Genomic DNA, 18,013 nt, shown 5'->3' on the forward strand with positions numbered 1-18,013 from the left:
GCACTATATTGGACTACTACACTTTTAGAGGTTAATAAATTTTTTATTTGAGAAAAAGCTTCACGTTCAGTTTTCCCCCATGTCCAGCGGGCTTCCTTCTGGAGTAAACGATGGAGAGGCTCTGCTACTGTTGCCTTCTGCTTTAAAAAAACGGAATAAAAATTAAGGAGGCCCAAAAATGCCTGCAACTCATTCTTATCTCGTGGCTCTGGGGCTTCTCTAATTGCTCTCAGCTTCTCTGTTGTGGGGTGGATGCCTTCCTTATCTATTTTATATCCTAGGAATTCTATGCTGTTGGTTCCCCAGACACATTTATCAGGCTTGATTCTTAAACCTTTGTCCTGTAACCTCTTAAGTACTTCCCTTATTCTTTTGTTTACTTGTTCCTGGTTTTCCCCTGCAATTAAGATGTCATCAAAGTATGGAATGGCCCCATTTACCCCTGACAATAGGCGTTCCATAATGCTCTGGAATATTCCTGGGGCTATGCTTACCCCAAACTGTAACCTCGTGCATTTGAAAGCCCCCCTGTGCGTTACAATTGTTTGAGCGTTTGCTGTTTGTTCATCGACCGGAAGTTGCTGGTAAGCTTGCGCCAGGTCGATCTTTGCGAACCTTTTCCCCTCCCCCAGGGAGTGTAGCAGTTGTTGCACAACCGGAATGGGGTAGGGGTGGTGTTGGAGTGCCTTGTTTAGGGTCGATTTGTAATCAGCGCAAACTCTTAAAGAGCCATCTGGCTTCAGAGGGGTAACTATGGGAGTTTCCCATGGCCCCTGCTCCACAGGGACCAAAATACCTTGGCTAATGAGTTTGTCCAGCTGTATGTCTAGTTTGGGGAGGAGCGGCAGGGGGACCCTGCGAGGTTTTAGTCTGATCGGTGGGACCTTGGGGTCAATAGAGAAAGATATAGGGGGCCCCTTATACAATCCCAGTGTGGGGCTGAACACTTCAGGGAACTCTTTCACAAAGTTAGGCATATCATAACAGTTCACATTACACACACCCGAAATCTCGATCCCCAGTGGTTCCATCCATGCTAAACCCAGAAGAGAGTGCTTGGCCCCTGTTACAATAAGCATGGGAAGGGTACATTTAACATTTTTGAATGCGATAGGTACATTTGCTGTTCCCAAGACCGAGATTACTCCCCCCTGAAAGTCTCTAATCACCAAAGAGGTTTGATTTAGGTCAGCCTTAGATACATTAGGCATATACAGTTTAAATTTTTCCCAGGGCATGATGGTATACCTAGAGCCCGTATCCAGCTCCATTGAGCAAGGTTGGTTATTGAGTAACAGTGATATAACAATTTTAGCCCCCTTTTTGGTTGCCGTGTTATTCACGGAAAATTGAGAGTTACCTCTATAGTAGTCGCGGTTAGCGGTTGAGTAGTTCCTTTGACCTGCGTTGCGGAATGGTCTCCTTTCTCGCGCTTGGGGGGTCTGGTTTTGAGGTCGCTGGTATTGCGGTGTGGCAAATGTGTCCTCTGGCGCTGTTGCTCTGCATGCGATGGCGATGTGGCCTCTCCGGTTGCAACCGCGGCATGTAGCGTCTCGGAAGGGGCATCGATGGCGCTGGTGATTTCCCCGGCAGCCCGCGCAGGGGGCTGGGTGAGTAGCTCTCAGGTGTCTCGGCTGGTCTTGCACCAGGAGGCAGTTGTCTCCGCTGGAACTTTGTTGGCTGGGGCTGTCTGTTTCCACGGCGCTGGAAGACGCGGAGTCGATTTTCGCAATGATTTCTCGCCTTCCGTGCTCTTTCAATTCTCTCGCCGCCGCGTCGGCTGCTTCTGCGGTTTGCGCCAGTTTAATTACGGTTTGTAGAGTCGGCTCTTCTTCGATGAGGAGTTTATTTCTCACCGTGTTGCTTTTCATGCCGAAAACCAGGGCGTCGGTGAGGCGAGCTTCCGGGTCTTTAAACTTGCATTGAGCAAGTACCGTTCGCAGCCGCGTTGTAAACTGGCTGATCGACTCGGTTTCCCTCTGAACCATCATGTGGAATTGATGCCGAAAAACCATGGCTGGTTTGGTCGGCTTGAAGTGGCTCGCCAGTTTTTGTTGTAGGACGTCCCACGCTGTGGCTCTTGCTTGTTCTGGTTCGGTGAGAGTTTGGGCTAGTCTGCGGATTTCTGCGCCGCAGTAGTTAAGGAAAATAGCCCGTTTGCGATCGGCTTCGGCGTCCTGCATTCCCGCCGCCTCGAGGAAGATCTCGAAGGTGGCCATGTACTCGTCCCATGTCGATTTCTCGGGATCGAAGAGTTCCGGAGCCTGGCCGATCTGGATTTTGTCCATGTTGCACGCGAAGTTTCTTCCGTCCGTTCGTCGCCAGTGAAGTAGACCCAGAGACAGGGTTTTGAGCAATCGGTACTTTTATTCAGCTCAGAGAACAAGTGACAGCTCAGCAAGGTAAAGTGACAATTCAGCGAGTACCGACTGACTCTGGCTGGAGAAACCGCTCCTTTTATATATTTGCGGTTCCCGCCAAAGCCAGAGCCGGCCGCGTCTGAGCCAATCAGGAGCGACTTCCTGCTTGGGCTCAGACAGCGCCGAAAGAGGAACAAACTATTTACAGAGTTACAAGGTAGCCATTACAGGATACAACACTAGTCTAGTGAAGAAAAGGACCAGGAAAGACATGATAGCAGCAGTGTTCCAATATTTGAATGGCTACCACAGAGAGGAAAGGATCAAGCTATTTTCCAAGGCACCAGAAGGCCAGACAAAGAATAATGAATGGAAACTGATCAAGGAGAGATTCAACGTAGAAAAAAGGAGAAATTTTCTGACAGTGAGAACAATGAACCAATGGAGCCGCTTGCCTTCGGAAGTGGTGGAAACTTCATCATTGGAGACTTCACCTTTGGACAGTGGTCCCCAACTGGTGGTCCATGAGAAAATGTTTGGTGATCCACAGAAAAAGTATTTGCATTTTTTAAAATTGCAGTAAATCAGGGGTCCTCAAGCTATGGCCCCTGAGTTGGATATGTGAAATGAACGTTGCTGCAGAGAGTCTCTCCCTTCAGGGTCTTTTTGTGCAGGTTGGAGGTGGGGCAGAAATTCTGACTTGGGGTCTGCTTCAACCTCCTGGTATGGGGTTTTGAGCGAAGGCTGGTGGCAAAGAGCCAGAGAGCTTTGTTCCATCGGAACTGTTATCATGGCGTGGAACTAGCTGACCAACTCAGCCCACTGAGCCTCCAGGCGCCAATACCCGGCCTTGAACTCCTGCAGGTCTTCCTTCTGCTTGGAAAGCCTATGCTTATAGTCCTCAGTGAGGTGCTTCTGTTGAGCCTCCTCCTCGGATCCAATTTGAACTGAGCCAGCTATTTTGCCAACTCTTTCTCGTGATGGCTGCTTAGCTCCAATAACTGCTTCCTAATCGGGCCCTAAGGAGCCCAGGCGGGCAGGTAAGGAGAGGCTGGGAAGGAAAGGGCAAGTAGAGGCTGGGGAGGCACTCTTTCGCCTGAGTGACATCAAGTTAGCCACACCCACCCTGCCAGTCATTAGGCAGATCATATTAGTGGTCCCTGGGATTTAAAATTATGAATATAGTGGTCCTTGAGGTCCAAAATCTTGGGGACTCTTGGTTTAGGGTATCTGCTGCTTGGGTGGTGGGTTAGACTAGATGACCTACAAGGTCCCTTCCAACTTTGTTAATCTAATCAAGCTATAATGTCTTATGCTTCATCATTTTCTCAAAAAGCTTGAACACTTATCTCTTGTTGACACTAATCTGATGCAAATGTTAAAGGCTCGTGTTTATTCAAACATTCTGCACAGCGTATATTCTACAGGGGGTGGACAAAAAAACGGAAACACTTGACTTTTTAGCATAATGTTTTAACATGTTCAAATCAATCAAAACTTGACATATTTTAATGTTTTTTTTAAAAATTGTTATTTGATTTTTTTAAAAACTACCTTCTTTTTTTACAGAAATTTAAGGAAATTGGTTACTGTAACCTTCTAGAAATGGCAGACCTCTCAGACTTTCAAAGAGGCCAAATTGTTGGTGCTCAAATGGCAGGCGCTAGTATAACAGAAAGTGCCCAAATGTTTGACGTTTCAAGAGGTAATGTCTCAAAAGTAATGACTGCTTTTGAAAGAGAAGGGAATACGTCCTCAGCCAAGCACAGCTGGTCAAAAGTCGAAGTTGTCTGAGAGAGACCGTCGGACTCTAAAGTGAATTGTTAGAGTGAATCGCAAGACCACAGCTCCTAAAATCACTGCAGAGCTCAATAGACACGTACAGGACCCAGTTTCCACAAAAACTGTTCGAAGGGAGCTTCACAAATCTGGATTCTACGGAAGAGCTGCAATTAGAAAACCTCTGCTCTCAAAGACAAATGTTTCAAAGCTTTTAGAATGGTGAAGAAACCACCAGAAATGGTCCCTTGAGCAGTGGCAAAATGTGATTTTATCTGATGAATCATCGTTTTCCAACCTCCGGCTGTGTTTACATTTGGAGACAGCCAAAAGAATAATTTCATCTAGACTGCCTTCTCCCAACCGTCAACCATGGCGGGGGTTCAGTGATGATCTGGGGTGCTATTTCTTGGAAATCCGCCCGGCCAGTGATTTCCCTTCATGGAAGAATTAACAACCATCACTATTTAAGAATTTTGGCCGACCAAATTCATTCTATGGTTCAAGAACTGTTTCCAGAGGGGGATGCCATCTTTCAAGATGATAATGCACCAATCCATAGAGCAAGAAGTGTTAAAGAATGGCACGAGGAACATTCTAATGAAGTTCAGCATTTCACCTGGCCACCACAATCACCAGACCTCAACATTATTGAGCATTTATAGTCAATTTTAGAGATTCAAGTAAGAAGTCAATTTCCACCACCATCGTCTCTAAAAGAACTGGAGGGTGCTTTAATTAAAGAATGGGCTAAAATTCCTTTGGAAACAATTCACAATTTGAATGAATCAATACCTCGGAGAATTGAGGCTGTATTTGCCGCAAAAGGTGGACCAACACCATATTAAAAGATATTTTGATGATTTTTAAAGGAGTTTCCGGTTTTTTGTCCACCTCCTGTATTTGGCCCATGCACTTTCTTACTTCTGTCACCGTTTTCCCACAACCGTGAGCCCTGGGGCTTTTGAAACTGCACCTCTTAGGCCCTGCGATTCTGTTTTACTGCTTCAGAGGCGCTCTCTCTCCGTTTCCAAAGCAGCAAAGCTGCCCGCAAAAATACTGCATTTCCCACAATGCAACCTGTCCCTCCTTTTTCCTTCCCATTTGACCACCTATCTTCCTGCCTTGAAAAAAAAAACACAAAATAACCCTGAAGTTCCCTGAGATCAGCTGATCGACAGTGACAACAAGGGGGAAAACAGGCGATCTTAGGACTGGCCCTTAAATCTACCGGGGCAGCAGGTTCACACGCTGGGAGCTAAATAGTTAAATCCTTTTATCGGAGAGGGGGAAAAAAGGATTCCTCCCTGTCCACCGCCGGGTTTAGTAGTTAAAAAAGAGGAGCCGGGGGAGGAGACGACGATTTGATTACTTAGTCACTGAGACTTGCAGGGAGGAAAAGGAGGAGGAGGAGGAAGAAGATGCCTATTGTTTTATAAACAATAGATCGGGCTGCGTTGCTCTTCTGTACGGTTTGTTTTTGTCTTCTTATTTTACTCCCGCTTCCTCTCGCTTATTTCTTGTTTATACGGGGACATTTAGCGGCTCGCAAGAAATTAAATTTAGTTTAAGGTTTATCTGGCTGTGGGGCTTTCAAGTAACTCAATCGAACCATGAGTTATATATTTTCTTCTTCGGATTATTAGACAAGATTAAGTCAAGATCTTCGCATTGTAGCGAATGAGTCACAAGTAAACACCGAGCCAATGTGTTTTCTGTAAACACTCTTCCCCCTACCGCTCCCCTCTCGTGGCCCGTTTAAAAGCAACTTAAAGTTATTTTTATTGCTGTACTTTAAGCAAATAATTCATCACTATGTGACATATTGTCTATTTGTAGGACTTAAAAATATGTCCAATTTTGATGTGGTTTACTTGGTGTGTGTTTATGAAAGATGCTATCATTGCTTGGAAGAGTACAGTCCAAAACAGTTTTACTTAAGAGTATGTGACACACAATTTGATTGAATGGAAAGTAACTTACAATTATTTAAAACAAAAAAACATGGGCCTCCTAGTTGGACGGTGTTCAGTCCTATACTTGTTTGGTAAAATCATCATTATCAACATGGTAGGAAGATCCCCAAGTAGTTTTTAATCATATTTAAGCTCAAATGGAGATTTTGAGTATATGATTATTGTAATGAAAGATATTTTTTGTTATGCAAAGATTTTAAACATACCCACAACTGTTTTTAACTTTGAAACAGGAATACATTATATAAAGAAAGTAACAGGCTTTTTCATATTTGCAATTTTTATTGTAGTTATGTATGTGTCTGTCTATCTGTCTCTATGTATATAGATATATAGATATGATATATCTATATATCAATCCTTTTTTCCCTTCACATGAGTGACAACATGTATAAAAGCAATGTTTTCCCTTATTTTTTAGACATCACAAAGAAAAGATTTGGCTTACGTTTTGGAGGCAAATCAGATTGTTTTTCTTATATATATATCCAAGTTTATTGTGACTTTAATTGTGGAACGTTACAGTCATTATGGAAACTTGTATTTACAATTCTTAGATCAAGTGAGATTTTTTTTAATGCATTTCATGAAAGCATCATAGAGGTGAAGAATCAAAACTGATACATACATCTCAACTTTTATCGTTTCCTCTCTCTTAAGACAAGAACTAATTTTAGTCCTTTGGCAAACCAATGTATGTATATGATAAAAATCCTAGTTTTATAAAGTAATAATTTGTGGAAGATGAGTGCCCAACCTCCATCTGTAGATAAAGGACTGAATACCGCACTTTTGTGTCAAGAAAGCTATGCTTGCAGTGGCACAGATGAAGCAATCTTTGAATGTGATGAATGTGGAAGCTTGCAGTGCCAGCGTTGCGAAGAAGAACTGCACAGACAAGAAAGACTTAGAAACCACGAACGGACTCGAATCAAACCTGGCCATGTCCCATACTGTGACACCTGCAAACTTACAAGTGGCAACATCCTGCAAAACAATATCCTAAGCTCTAGACAAAGGGCAACAGTAAGGTGCCAAGCATGCAAAATAAACTTATGTTTAGAGTGTCAGAAGAGGACACATGCTGGTGGAAACAAAAGAAAACATCCCATTACCGTATACCATAGTGGCAAACATCATGGGCAGCAAGAGGAGGAAGGAATGGATGAGGAGACCAAGAGGAAGAAGATGACAGAACATGTGGTAAGCTTCCTGCTGGTGGACGAAACGGAGGAGATTCAGGTAAGAATTGTTGTGAGCTGTGAAAATGAATAGAGATTGATAAGAATGTCTTATTTAGTTCAGGGTGAAGCTGTTTTGGGAAAAAATGAACTCAATTATCACTCTGCTTCCCTTCGTATCAGTTCATGTTCAATGATACTCTACTTTTGATTTGACAAGATACATTATAAGTCAGACCTGACCATTTTAGAATAGAATAGAATAGAATTTTATTGGCCAAGTGTGATTGGACACACAAGGAATTTGTCTTGGTGCATATGCTCTCAGAGTACATAAAATAAAATATACATTTGTCAAGAATCATGTGGTGCGACACTTAATGATTGTCATAGGGGTCAAATAAGCAATGAAGAAGCAATATTAATAAAAATCTTAGGATATAAGCAACGTTACAGTCATACAGTCAACATGGGAGGAAATGGGTGATAGGAATGATGAGAAAAACTAGTAGAATAGAAGTGCAGATTTAGTAGAAAGTCTGACAGTGTTGAGGGAATTATTTGTTTAGTAGAGTGATGGCGTTCGGAAAAAAACCCTGTTCTTGTGTCTAGTTGTCTTGGTGTGCAGTGCTTTGTAGCGACGTTTTGAGGGTAGGAGTTGAAACAGTTTGTGTCCAGGATGTGAGGGGTCAGTAAATATTTTTCCTGCCCTGTTTTTATGGCCTTTGGCTTTCTCTGTCTGGCCCACATGGATTGCTTTTATTTTGAAGATAATTGCTATCTTTTCCTACCTGTCTTCAAGACATAATGTAATGGATTTGGTTTTAGCATAGCTTGAAGAAAATTCAAGCAATACGGTTTATAATTTATGGCTTAGTACAGCATGTGTATCCACATAATTGTGGTTTATTTAGTAAACTCTGGTTAGGCCAACTATTTCTTAATATAATGTGAGTACCCTGTCAATGTGCTAAATCAAAATTAAAGAAATCATATTATGATTTAGCGCAAATGATCAATTACATTAATGTTTCGACATTTACTAAAATTATGTTTTCTTCATGGGTTCCTATCCCATTTGCCTTAACAAAGCTTTTCTGCAGTGTTTCCATACCCATAAAAAGATCAGGATAAATTGTACATAGGAACCTTATATATGATTTGTTCTGATGCTGTAGGAGGCAGAGGCATCACCTCTTGTTCTTTAGAGGTTATGGAGAAAAACTTTGGGCCTGACTTCTGAGAAACCAACATTTTAATTCCAAAGTCCATAAGCAACTTTTGCAGAACTGGACTGTGTGATCATTTGTACCCAATGAGTACAAATTGATTGAGTCATTGTGAAACTTTTCAGTGGCATAAGCTGCTGTTTATTGAATGCCCAGTTTAAACCTTTGACTAATATCTTTAATAAGAACAATAATTTTATTTTTTTTCAAAAGCAACATGAGAAAATATTATTTTACTGAAAGAGTAGTAGATCCTTGGAACAAACTTCCAGCAGACGTAGTTGGTAAATCCACAGTAACTGAATTTAAACATGCCTGGGATAAACATATATCCATCCTAAGATAAAATACAAAAAAGAGTATAAGGGCAGACTAGATGGATCATGAGGTCTTTTTCTGCCGTCAGTCTTCTATGTTTCTATATTTTTCTGCCTTTAATTTGTAGTTTTCCTTAAAAAGATGGTAACTAGCACCACAACCAATTAATTGTAATTTTATTGATCACCATGACCAATTGACTATAAATTCAATACATCTATAGGGTAAAAAATTGCATTAGACATTATTGCTGTTTTCTGGACATGTGAAGGTCGTGGCAAAATTTTTTCCTTAATCATATTATTCATCTCTCACCTATAGTAGCAATTTGTTGAATTGAGATGATGAACAAAGTAGGACAATATTATGTAAGCATTTAGCAAATATGCGGCTTTAATGCTGCTGAAGTTTACTATTGTTAATGTCTTTATAAAACATTTAGACAACGCATAAAAATATTAAATTAGAAAAAGATCCTAAATTAAGCAAATACAATCGGTTGTTTGCCTGGTTTTTTCTGTCCCTTCATTTCTGATTGGACTGTACAGTATTTTAAGTTCAAGGGAAAATAGTGCTTCAGATTGCAAGCAGACTGTACCAATCTGTAACTTCTTATGCAGGTATATATTGAACTGGTCCATTACCTACTTTTCATGGCCGCCATTTGAGTAATAATTAAGCCCTGCATGCAGCCATTTTGTGTTAGTATTTTCAAAATTCGATGTATTTATTTGTTCTGGCACAACATTTTTACTTTTAACAAGTATTTTATATGGAAGTACAGTATTCCCTCGATTTTCGCGGGTTCGAACTTCGCGGATAGCCTATACCACGGTTTTTCAAAAAATATTAATTAAAAAATGCTTTGTGGTTTTTTCCTATACCACAGTTTTTCCCACCAGATGACATCATATGTCATCGCCAAACTAATAATTTTTGCAAATAAATAACAAAAAAAATAATTATTGTTAATAAATAATTATGTTTATAAATATCAGGATCACTAAGTGTCTCATTCAATGGTGAGTACCAGTAATAATGGTGAGTAAATGGTTGTTAAGAGAATGGGAAATGGTAATTTAGGGGTTTAAAGTGTTAAGGGATGGCTTATGATACTGTTCATAGCCAAAAATGGTGTATTTACTTCCGCATCTCTACTTCGCGGAAATTCGACTTTCGCGGGTGGTCTCGGAACGCAGCCCCCGCGGAAATCGAGGGAACACTGTACACTAAAATTGGCTCTGTCATGCACAGAATGAAGTTATACATTTAATTCTATCTCTGTAGGACTTTGTTATTTCATTTCATTACATGTTGTGAGCCGCCCCGAGTCTTCGGAGAGGGGCGGCATACAAATCTAAGTAATAAATAATAAAATAAATAATAAATAAATTTCATTCCACATAACGTCCTAGTATCCCTTTTCTGTACATTGACAATTTTTCTTAGAAATGAATATGATGAAAAATATAAATGTAAGGGTTTGAGGCAAGGACTAAAATTGATCCTTTATGTGTCTGTTTAATTTAAAGGCATCCTTTAATAAGAGTTGAACAAGATACCCACTTTTTGTTCTCCCAGAAATAAATTTCATAGTTATGGTATGGTAATCCAGGATCCGGTTAGTTAAGTGGCGGCTGACTCAATTGGAAAATACTGCAAGAGAAAATGATAGAACCCAAGAGCCAGTTGATCTAGTGATTAAGGCATCAAGCTAGAAATTGGGAGACTATGACTTCTAGTCCAGTCTTAGACACAAAACCAGCCATTGACTCTTTCTCAGTCCTAGTAAGAAGGCAATGGCAAACTGAAAAAACTTTGCCCAGAAACTTTCAGGGAGACTTCCAGATACTTTCTAGGAGTCAATACTGACTTGAAAACATAAGAAAAAGAAACACTCATTTTTTTTAAAAAAAATTTTGTTGAGCAAAAAAGTATTTTCTTTTCCAGATGTATCAATTTTTCCATTCATTTCTTCCCCAACATTATCATGATAACAACAACATAAATTTAAATTCAGTTGAGTAGGTGACTGGTTTATGTTTGTACATTGGGCCTAGTTCTCTCTTAAGCTGACATACTAAGTATTGCAGAATTACTATGGGACGCGAACCACTCTTTTATAAATTTTAGTGTGTGTTTCGTTTTGAATGGTCTTTAAATGCCAAAAGTTTTTGAATTTGTAATTTAAACATTGTCATGTTGCCTTGATTGTTTGTACAATCCTTTTCTAACAGAGTCTGTAACATTTTTAGAGTCCTTTTAGGATTAGAAAGACATGCCAAATTCAACAGGTTAGCCTTTTGAAATTGTTAGATATCCCCACCTATTCGGGGACTGGTAATATAAATATATATAAATAATAGCCTTTTTGGAAGAGGTTATTAAACTATGGGATCCCTTTGATACAAATATGATCAACTCTGAGCATTGCAGATTAAACATAATAATTGGCAGCTTGATGACAGGTTAGGTTTATGTAGTAGCGTAGTTCAGCAGCTATAATGTTCTCATCTTTTTTTTTTTTCTTCCTGTGTTGGAAGGTGGAGAACGAAGAAGAGTTTATCAGAAAACTGAACTGCAAGCCTGAACAACATGTAAAGGTGGTGTCTATTTTTGGGAATACAGGGGATGGGAAATCTCATACCCTTAACCACACCTTCTTTTATGGCCGTGAAGTCTTTAAAACCTCTCCAGCACAGGAGTCTTGTACAGTAGGTGTTTGGGCTGCCTATGACCCTGCTCATAAAATGGTAGTGATTGACACAGAGGGTCTTCTTGGTGCCATGGAGAATCTAAGTCAGAGGACCCGGCTGCTTCTGAAGGTCTTGGCTATTTCAGATCTCATCATCTACCGTACACATGCTGACAGACTCCACAATGATCTCTTCAAGTTTCTTGGAGATGCTTCAGAAGCATACCTGAAACACTTCACCAAAGAACTGAAAGCAACCACAGCCCGTTGTGGATTGGATGTTCCATTGTCCACTTTGGGTCCTGGAGTCATTATCTTTCATGAAACTGTGTACACACAGCTATTGGGTGCTGGTGAGTAGAAATAATGTTGTGCTTTAGGGCTGCATGAAACTTGGACAAGATGCATTGATCTAGCATATGTTCAGGTGAAGCACTCTTTTTCATCAGAGTGCAGAATCAAAGTATGGTTCTCCCTTGGATTGAATTGATCACCCTGCTTTGATATGTATGTAGAAATTGATTACTGTAAATATACTCTATCTATCTATCTATCTATCTATCTATCTATCTATCTATCTATCTATCTATCTATCTACCTACCTACCTACCTACCTACCTACCTATCATCTATCTATCTATCTATCTATCTATCTATCTATCTATCTATCATCTATCTATCTATCTATCATCTATCTATCTATCTATCTATCTATCTATCATCTATCTATCTATCATCTATCTATCTATCTATCTATCTATCTATCTATCTATCTATCTATCTATCATCTATCTATCTATCTATCATCTATCTATCTATCTATCATCTATCTATCTATCTATCTATCTATCATCTATCTATCTATCTATCTATCTATCTATCTATCTATCTATCTATCTATCTATCTATCTATCTGCTATCTATCAGTTATCTCTATCTAGCTGTCTGTCTGTCTGTCTATCTGTCTATCTAGCTATCTACCTGTCTGCCCGCCGCCCCAAACATTCATATATATGCATATGACCATCTTTCAGGAAATTCTGAGCTCTAAAATAATGTGTCCTCGGAGAGGGGGCGGCATACAAATCTAATAAATTATTATTATTATTATTATTATTATTATTATTATTAATTGAAAAAAAACCACTCAAAAATAAAATAATAAAAACAATAAAAAGAAAAACTTGATGTCAATCCATGCAAACACCTTATCATCTAATATCTCAATGCTTGGGAGAAAAAAAGGAGATCTTTAAGATTTTAAGGGAGAGTAAAAGGGTGGAGGTCTGCTGAACTTTAGCGGGCAAAACGTTCCATAGGTTAGGAACTGCCATGGAAAAGGCTTGCTTCCTAGCTCAAATTAGATGACAATATTTGGGGGACGGAACCAGGGGGGCCGCCCACCCTATCTGACCTGTTAGGACAAGTAGATGTCTTTAAGGTAAGGCGGTCTCATAGAGGGCTTTGAAGGTGATAAACAGCACCTTGAATTGTACCCATAAAAACACTGGGAGCCAGTGCAGCTCATGCAAAAGAGATGTTACACGGGGAAACCTAGGACACCCCAGTCGAAGTTTCTGTATGGTCTTCAAGAGGGGTCCCAGGTAGAGTTACTGCAATAATTCCAATGAGAGGGGACCAAGGCATGGGTAACCATGAGCAAGGCCTCCTGGTCCAGGAAAGGGTGCAATTGGTCCACTAGATTAATCTATGCAAAGCCCCGATGTTACATTGCCATGATGTAAAAAAGATGTTGAGACATTAGAAAGAATGCAGAAAAGAGCAACAAAGATGATTAGGGGACTGGAGGTTAAAACACATGAAGAACGGTTTGCAGGAACTGGGTAGGTCTAGTTTAATGAAAATAAAGTCAAGGGGAGACATAATAGAAGTGTTCAATATCTCACGGGTTGCTGTAAAGAAGAGGGAATGAAGCTATTCTTCAAAGCACCTGAGGGTAGGACAAGAAGCAATGGGTGGAAGCTGAACAAGGAGAGAAGCAACTTAGAACTAAGGAGAAATTTCCTGACAATTAAAACAATTAAACAGTAGAACAACTTGCCTCCTGAAGTTGTAGATACTCCAACACTGGAAGTTTTAAAGAAAATATTGGATAATCATTCGTCTGAAGTGGCGTAGGGATTCCTGCCTAAGCAGGGGGGTTGGGCTAGAAGACCTCCAAGGTCCCTTCCAACTCCATTATTCTCTTCTCTTCTCTTCTATATTCTCTTCTCTTCTCTTCTATTCTAAGCCCTTTTCACCAATGATGGTTGCCACCTGAGTCTACGAAGACTCCCAAATTATTCTGGGAGGCTAGTGAGCTTTCTTGTACAAAAGGTTGGCTGCTGTGACAACAGACTGCTGGACTACATGAATAAGAATAAGATGATTTAAACCCTTAGAACCTTAAACGAACTTGATCTCACTCTAATTTTTTATGATTTGATAATGGCCCCTGTTTAGGTGCATGAGTCTGTCTGTAGATATGATTTGAACAGAAATGTGATTATGCCAGACACCCATCTAGATATGGCATAAATGCATTGCACCTATATTTTCTTTCTTGTATATCCACAAATATAACAATCCTTAAAGGTCTAATATAACCCATTTGTTGTGTAATTTTGGCTATCCCATCACTGTTATTTTACCCAGCTGTCCAGAAATATATGACACTTGGAATATGCCAAATATTCCAATATGCCAAAAATATTCAGAATTATGTGGTTCACCACCATACTAACAATTGCATGTTAAATCCATTCAGATAATCCTTCTGAGGTGCCTGAGAAACTCATTCAGGATCGATTCCGCAAACTTGGTCTCTTCCCCGAATCCTTCAGTTCAATCCACTACAAAGGGATAAGGACACAAAACCCGCCAACAGAGTTTTCTAGTCTCAGACATGCTGTGGAGCAGCAGCTAGAAAATAATACCACCCGTTCTCCACGTCCTCCCGGAGTTATCTACAAAGCACTCAAAGTAAGTAGAATTTGCTCTATAGCAGTGTTTCCCAACCTTGGTAACTTGAAGATATCTGGACTTCAACTCCCAGAATTCCCCAGCCAGCATTTGCTGGCTGGGGAATTCTGGGAGTTGAAGTCCAGATATCTTCAAGTTGCCAAGGTTGGGAAATGTTGCTCTATAGAAATAAGTCCAGCTTTTTAATTGGGACAGCATTTCTAAATTATATATACTTTATAAATACATAAATAATATATATGCATAAATATATATTATGTATGTATGTATGTATGTATGTATGTATGTATGTATGTATGTATCCATCCATCCATCCATCCATCCATCCATCCATCCATCCATCCATCCATCCATCCATCTATCTATCTATCTATCTATCTATCTATCTATTCTTCTATGCCTCCCAATCCTGAAGAATTCAGGACGGCTAACAGTTTTCCTGTTCATATCCTGCGTCAGGAGCCTACATTCCATAATTTACAATTGTCCCATTTTTAATTCATGGTAGAATTTGATATAACTCTTTTTCAATAATATGCCTAGCTTCTCATCCTGTTGATAAGGCCCTGAATTTAAAAGTTATCTAGAGCAGAGGTCCCCAACCTTTTTTGCACCAGGGACCGGCTTTAAGCTAGACCAGTTTTCCATGGCCCGGTGGGGGGGGGGGGCTTTGGTCATATGGGGGTGGGGTTATGGAGGGGTGGAGCCAGGACCGCCATCAGGAATTTTGGGGCCCCATACAGCCTAAGTGTCTGGGGGGGGCCCTCCCCCGCCATTTTAAAACTACTTTATTTTGCGACATACCAATTATGTATGAAATTTACCTTCTTTGGGGAGGGGTGAAAGGGGAGAGTAAGAGAGGAAGGAGTGAAAGAAGGGAATGAGGGAGGAAAGAAGGAGGAAGGAAAAGGAAAGCAAGAAATGGAGGGAGGAAAGGAAAGAAAGAAAGAAAGAAAGAAAGAAAGAAAGAAAGAAAGAAAGGGGGAAGGGACAGGAACAGAGGAAGGAAGCAAGGAAACTTATGAAAGGGGAGAGTAAGAGAGGAAAGACTGAAGGAAGGGAGGGAGGAAAGAAGGTAGGAAGGAGAAAGAAAAGAAGAAATAGAGGAAGGGAAGGTAAAAGAGAGAAAGAAAAAGAGCAAGAAAGAAAGAAAGAAAGAATGAAAGAGAAATAAAAATAGAGAGGGGGAATGAAAGAAATGGAAGGAGGGAAGGAAGGAGAGAAAGCAAGAGAAAGAAAGCAAGAGAGAAAAAAGAATGAAAGAGCAAGAGAGCAAGAGAGCAAAAGAAAGAGAGAAAGAAAGAAAGAAAGAAAGAAAGGCAACTTCAAAGAAAGGCTCACTGAGCATCTCTCACTCTCTTTCTATCCCTCTTTCTTTCTCTCTCTTCCTTTCTATCTCTCCTCTTCCTTTATCTCCTCTCTCTCTCTCCCTCTCTTTCTCTCCCCCCTCTTTCCCTCTCCCTCTCTTGCTATCTCTCCCCCCTCTCCCTCTCTCTTTCTCTCTCTCCCTCTCTCTCTTTCTCCCCCCTCTCTCCCTCTCTCTTTCTCCCTCTCCCTCTCTTTCTCTCTCTCCCCCCTCTCTCCATCTCTCTTTCTCCCTCTCCCTCTCTTTCTCTCTCTCTCCCCCCTCTCTCCCTCTCTCTTTCTCTCTCTCCCTCTCTTGCTATCTCTTTCTCTCCCCCTCTCTCCCTCTCTCTTTCTCTCTCTCTCCCTCTCTTGCTATCTCTTTCTCTCTCTTTCTCCCCCCTCTCTCCCTCTCTCTTTTGCCCTCTCCCTCTCTTTCTCTCTCTCTCCCCCCTCTCTCCCTCTCTCTTTCTCCCTCTCCCTCTCTTGCTATCTCTTTCTCCCCCCTCTCTCTCTTTCTCTCTCTCCCTCTCTTGCTATCTCTTTCTCTCTCTTTCTCCCCCCTCTCTCCCTCTCTCTTTCTCCCTCTCTTTCTCTCTCTCCCCCCCTCTCTCCCTCTCTCTTTCTCTCTCCCTCTCTTGCTATCTCTTTCTCTCCCCCCTCTCTCCCTATCTCTTTCTCTCTCTCCCTCTCTTGCTATCTCTTTCTCTCTCTTTCTCCCCCCTCTCTCCCTCTCTCTTTCTCCCTCTCCCTCCACTCACCCATCCCGGGGGTCTTTTTCGGACTTCCCAATCCAAGTCACGCAGCCTTGCGGAGCTCCTGGTGGTCTCTCATCCCCAAATCAGCCAGGTAAACACGGCCCCCTCTTCCCTGGCCCGAAACCAGCGAAGGTTGGGGGAATTTCTGCGCAACCCCGGCCACTTTCGGGGTTAAATTCCTCTCCCCGCTCTCTCCGCACCTCCGAAGGGAGCAGGGCAGCGTTGCTGGGCTGGCCAATTCTGGGCAGGGGGGCGAATTCCTCCCGGGGGGGTGGTGGAGGTGTGGATGTGTGCGTGCGCCCGGAAGGCGTCCGAACTTTGCCCGGCGGAGCTCTGCAAACACGAGGCAGGGAGGGAGGGGAGGCCGTTGCCCCGGCCAGCGGGCACCAAACAGGGCAGGGCTCCATGGGAGGGGAGGGGGCACCTTGCGGCTGGGGGCTGCCTGGCTTTGTGATTTTGGCTGGGGGGGGGGAGTTAGGAAGGTCCTACTTCTCCCCCCCCAGCCAAAAATTCAAAGCCTATCTGCTGGATACGGGACGATGAGTGTGACAGAGCGGCGCGGAAGCCTCTTGCAGCAGCTGCCACAGCCACCGGCTTCGGCGCCGCTCGTCCCGCTCATCGCCCGTATCCAGCAGATAGGCTTTGAGTTTTGGCTGGGGGGGGAGAAGTAGGACCTTCCTAAGTCCCCCCCCCAGCCAAAAACTCAAAGCCTTTCTGCTGGATACGGGCGATGAGCGGGACAGAGCGGCGCGGACGCCTCTTGCAGCAGCTGCCACAGCCACCGGCTTCGGCGCCGCTCGTCCCGCTCATCACCCGTATCCAGCAGATAGGCTTTGAGTTTTTGGCTGGGGGGGGGGAGAAGTAGGACCTTCCTAACTCCCCCCCAGCCAAAATCACAAAGCCAGGCAGCCCCCAGCCGCCAAAGGAGCCTCCTGATTCTCCCCGCCCTGCCCGACGCCCCACCCTGTCCTGCATAATGTCCTCTGCTGGGAGGGCAGCGGCGCCGCGGACCGGCTGGAAAACCCCAACGGCCCGGTCCCGGTCCGTGGACCGGCGGTTGGGGGACCTCTGATCTAGAGCAACTGTGTCTCAAGAATTGCCAAGCCCTCTCATTGTCCTTTGGATATTTCCCAGTTTTTCCTCCATGCCGCGCATTAAGTTCTTAATCTCCTTGTGGGTTCTTATCAGAATGTTCTTGATGCTTTGAAACATTGATGCCATTTCTTCCCAAATTTCCCAAATTTCCTGTTGTGAACCCTTCCCCAGACCATAGTTCCCTCTAAGCTGAGCAGTGAGCAATCGCTCACTTAAAAATCATCATCAACTCAGAGTTTTCCAAACCTGCCCAGAAGCCGAGAGGGAAGGAGAGAGAGAGGAAGGAGAGAGAGAGG

At 42.3% G+C, this 18,013-nt stretch overlaps 1 protein-coding gene across 1 annotated transcript in view; it reads left to right on the forward strand.

Annotated features, from left to right (window-relative positions):
* The first annotated feature begins 5,301 nt into the window (after positions 1-5,301).
* The window catches only part of ZFYVE1 (zinc finger FYVE-type containing 1), a 31,501-nt gene continuing 18,789 nt past the window's right edge, over positions 5,302-18,013 (forward strand). The window contains 4 exon segments of the mRNA XM_070758097.1: positions 5,302-5,606; positions 6,537-7,357; positions 11,387-11,891; positions 14,306-14,520. Coding sequence (XP_070614198.1) covers positions 6,860-7,357; positions 11,387-11,891; positions 14,306-14,520 — 1,218 coding nt within the window. The 5' untranslated portion in view covers positions 5,302-5,606; positions 6,537-6,859.

This window comes from Erythrolamprus reginae, chromosome 1 (assembly GCF_031021105.1).
Source record: "Erythrolamprus reginae isolate rEryReg1 chromosome 1, rEryReg1.hap1, whole genome shotgun sequence".
Lineage (NCBI taxonomy): Eukaryota > Metazoa > Chordata > Lepidosauria > Squamata > Dipsadidae > Erythrolamprus > Erythrolamprus reginae.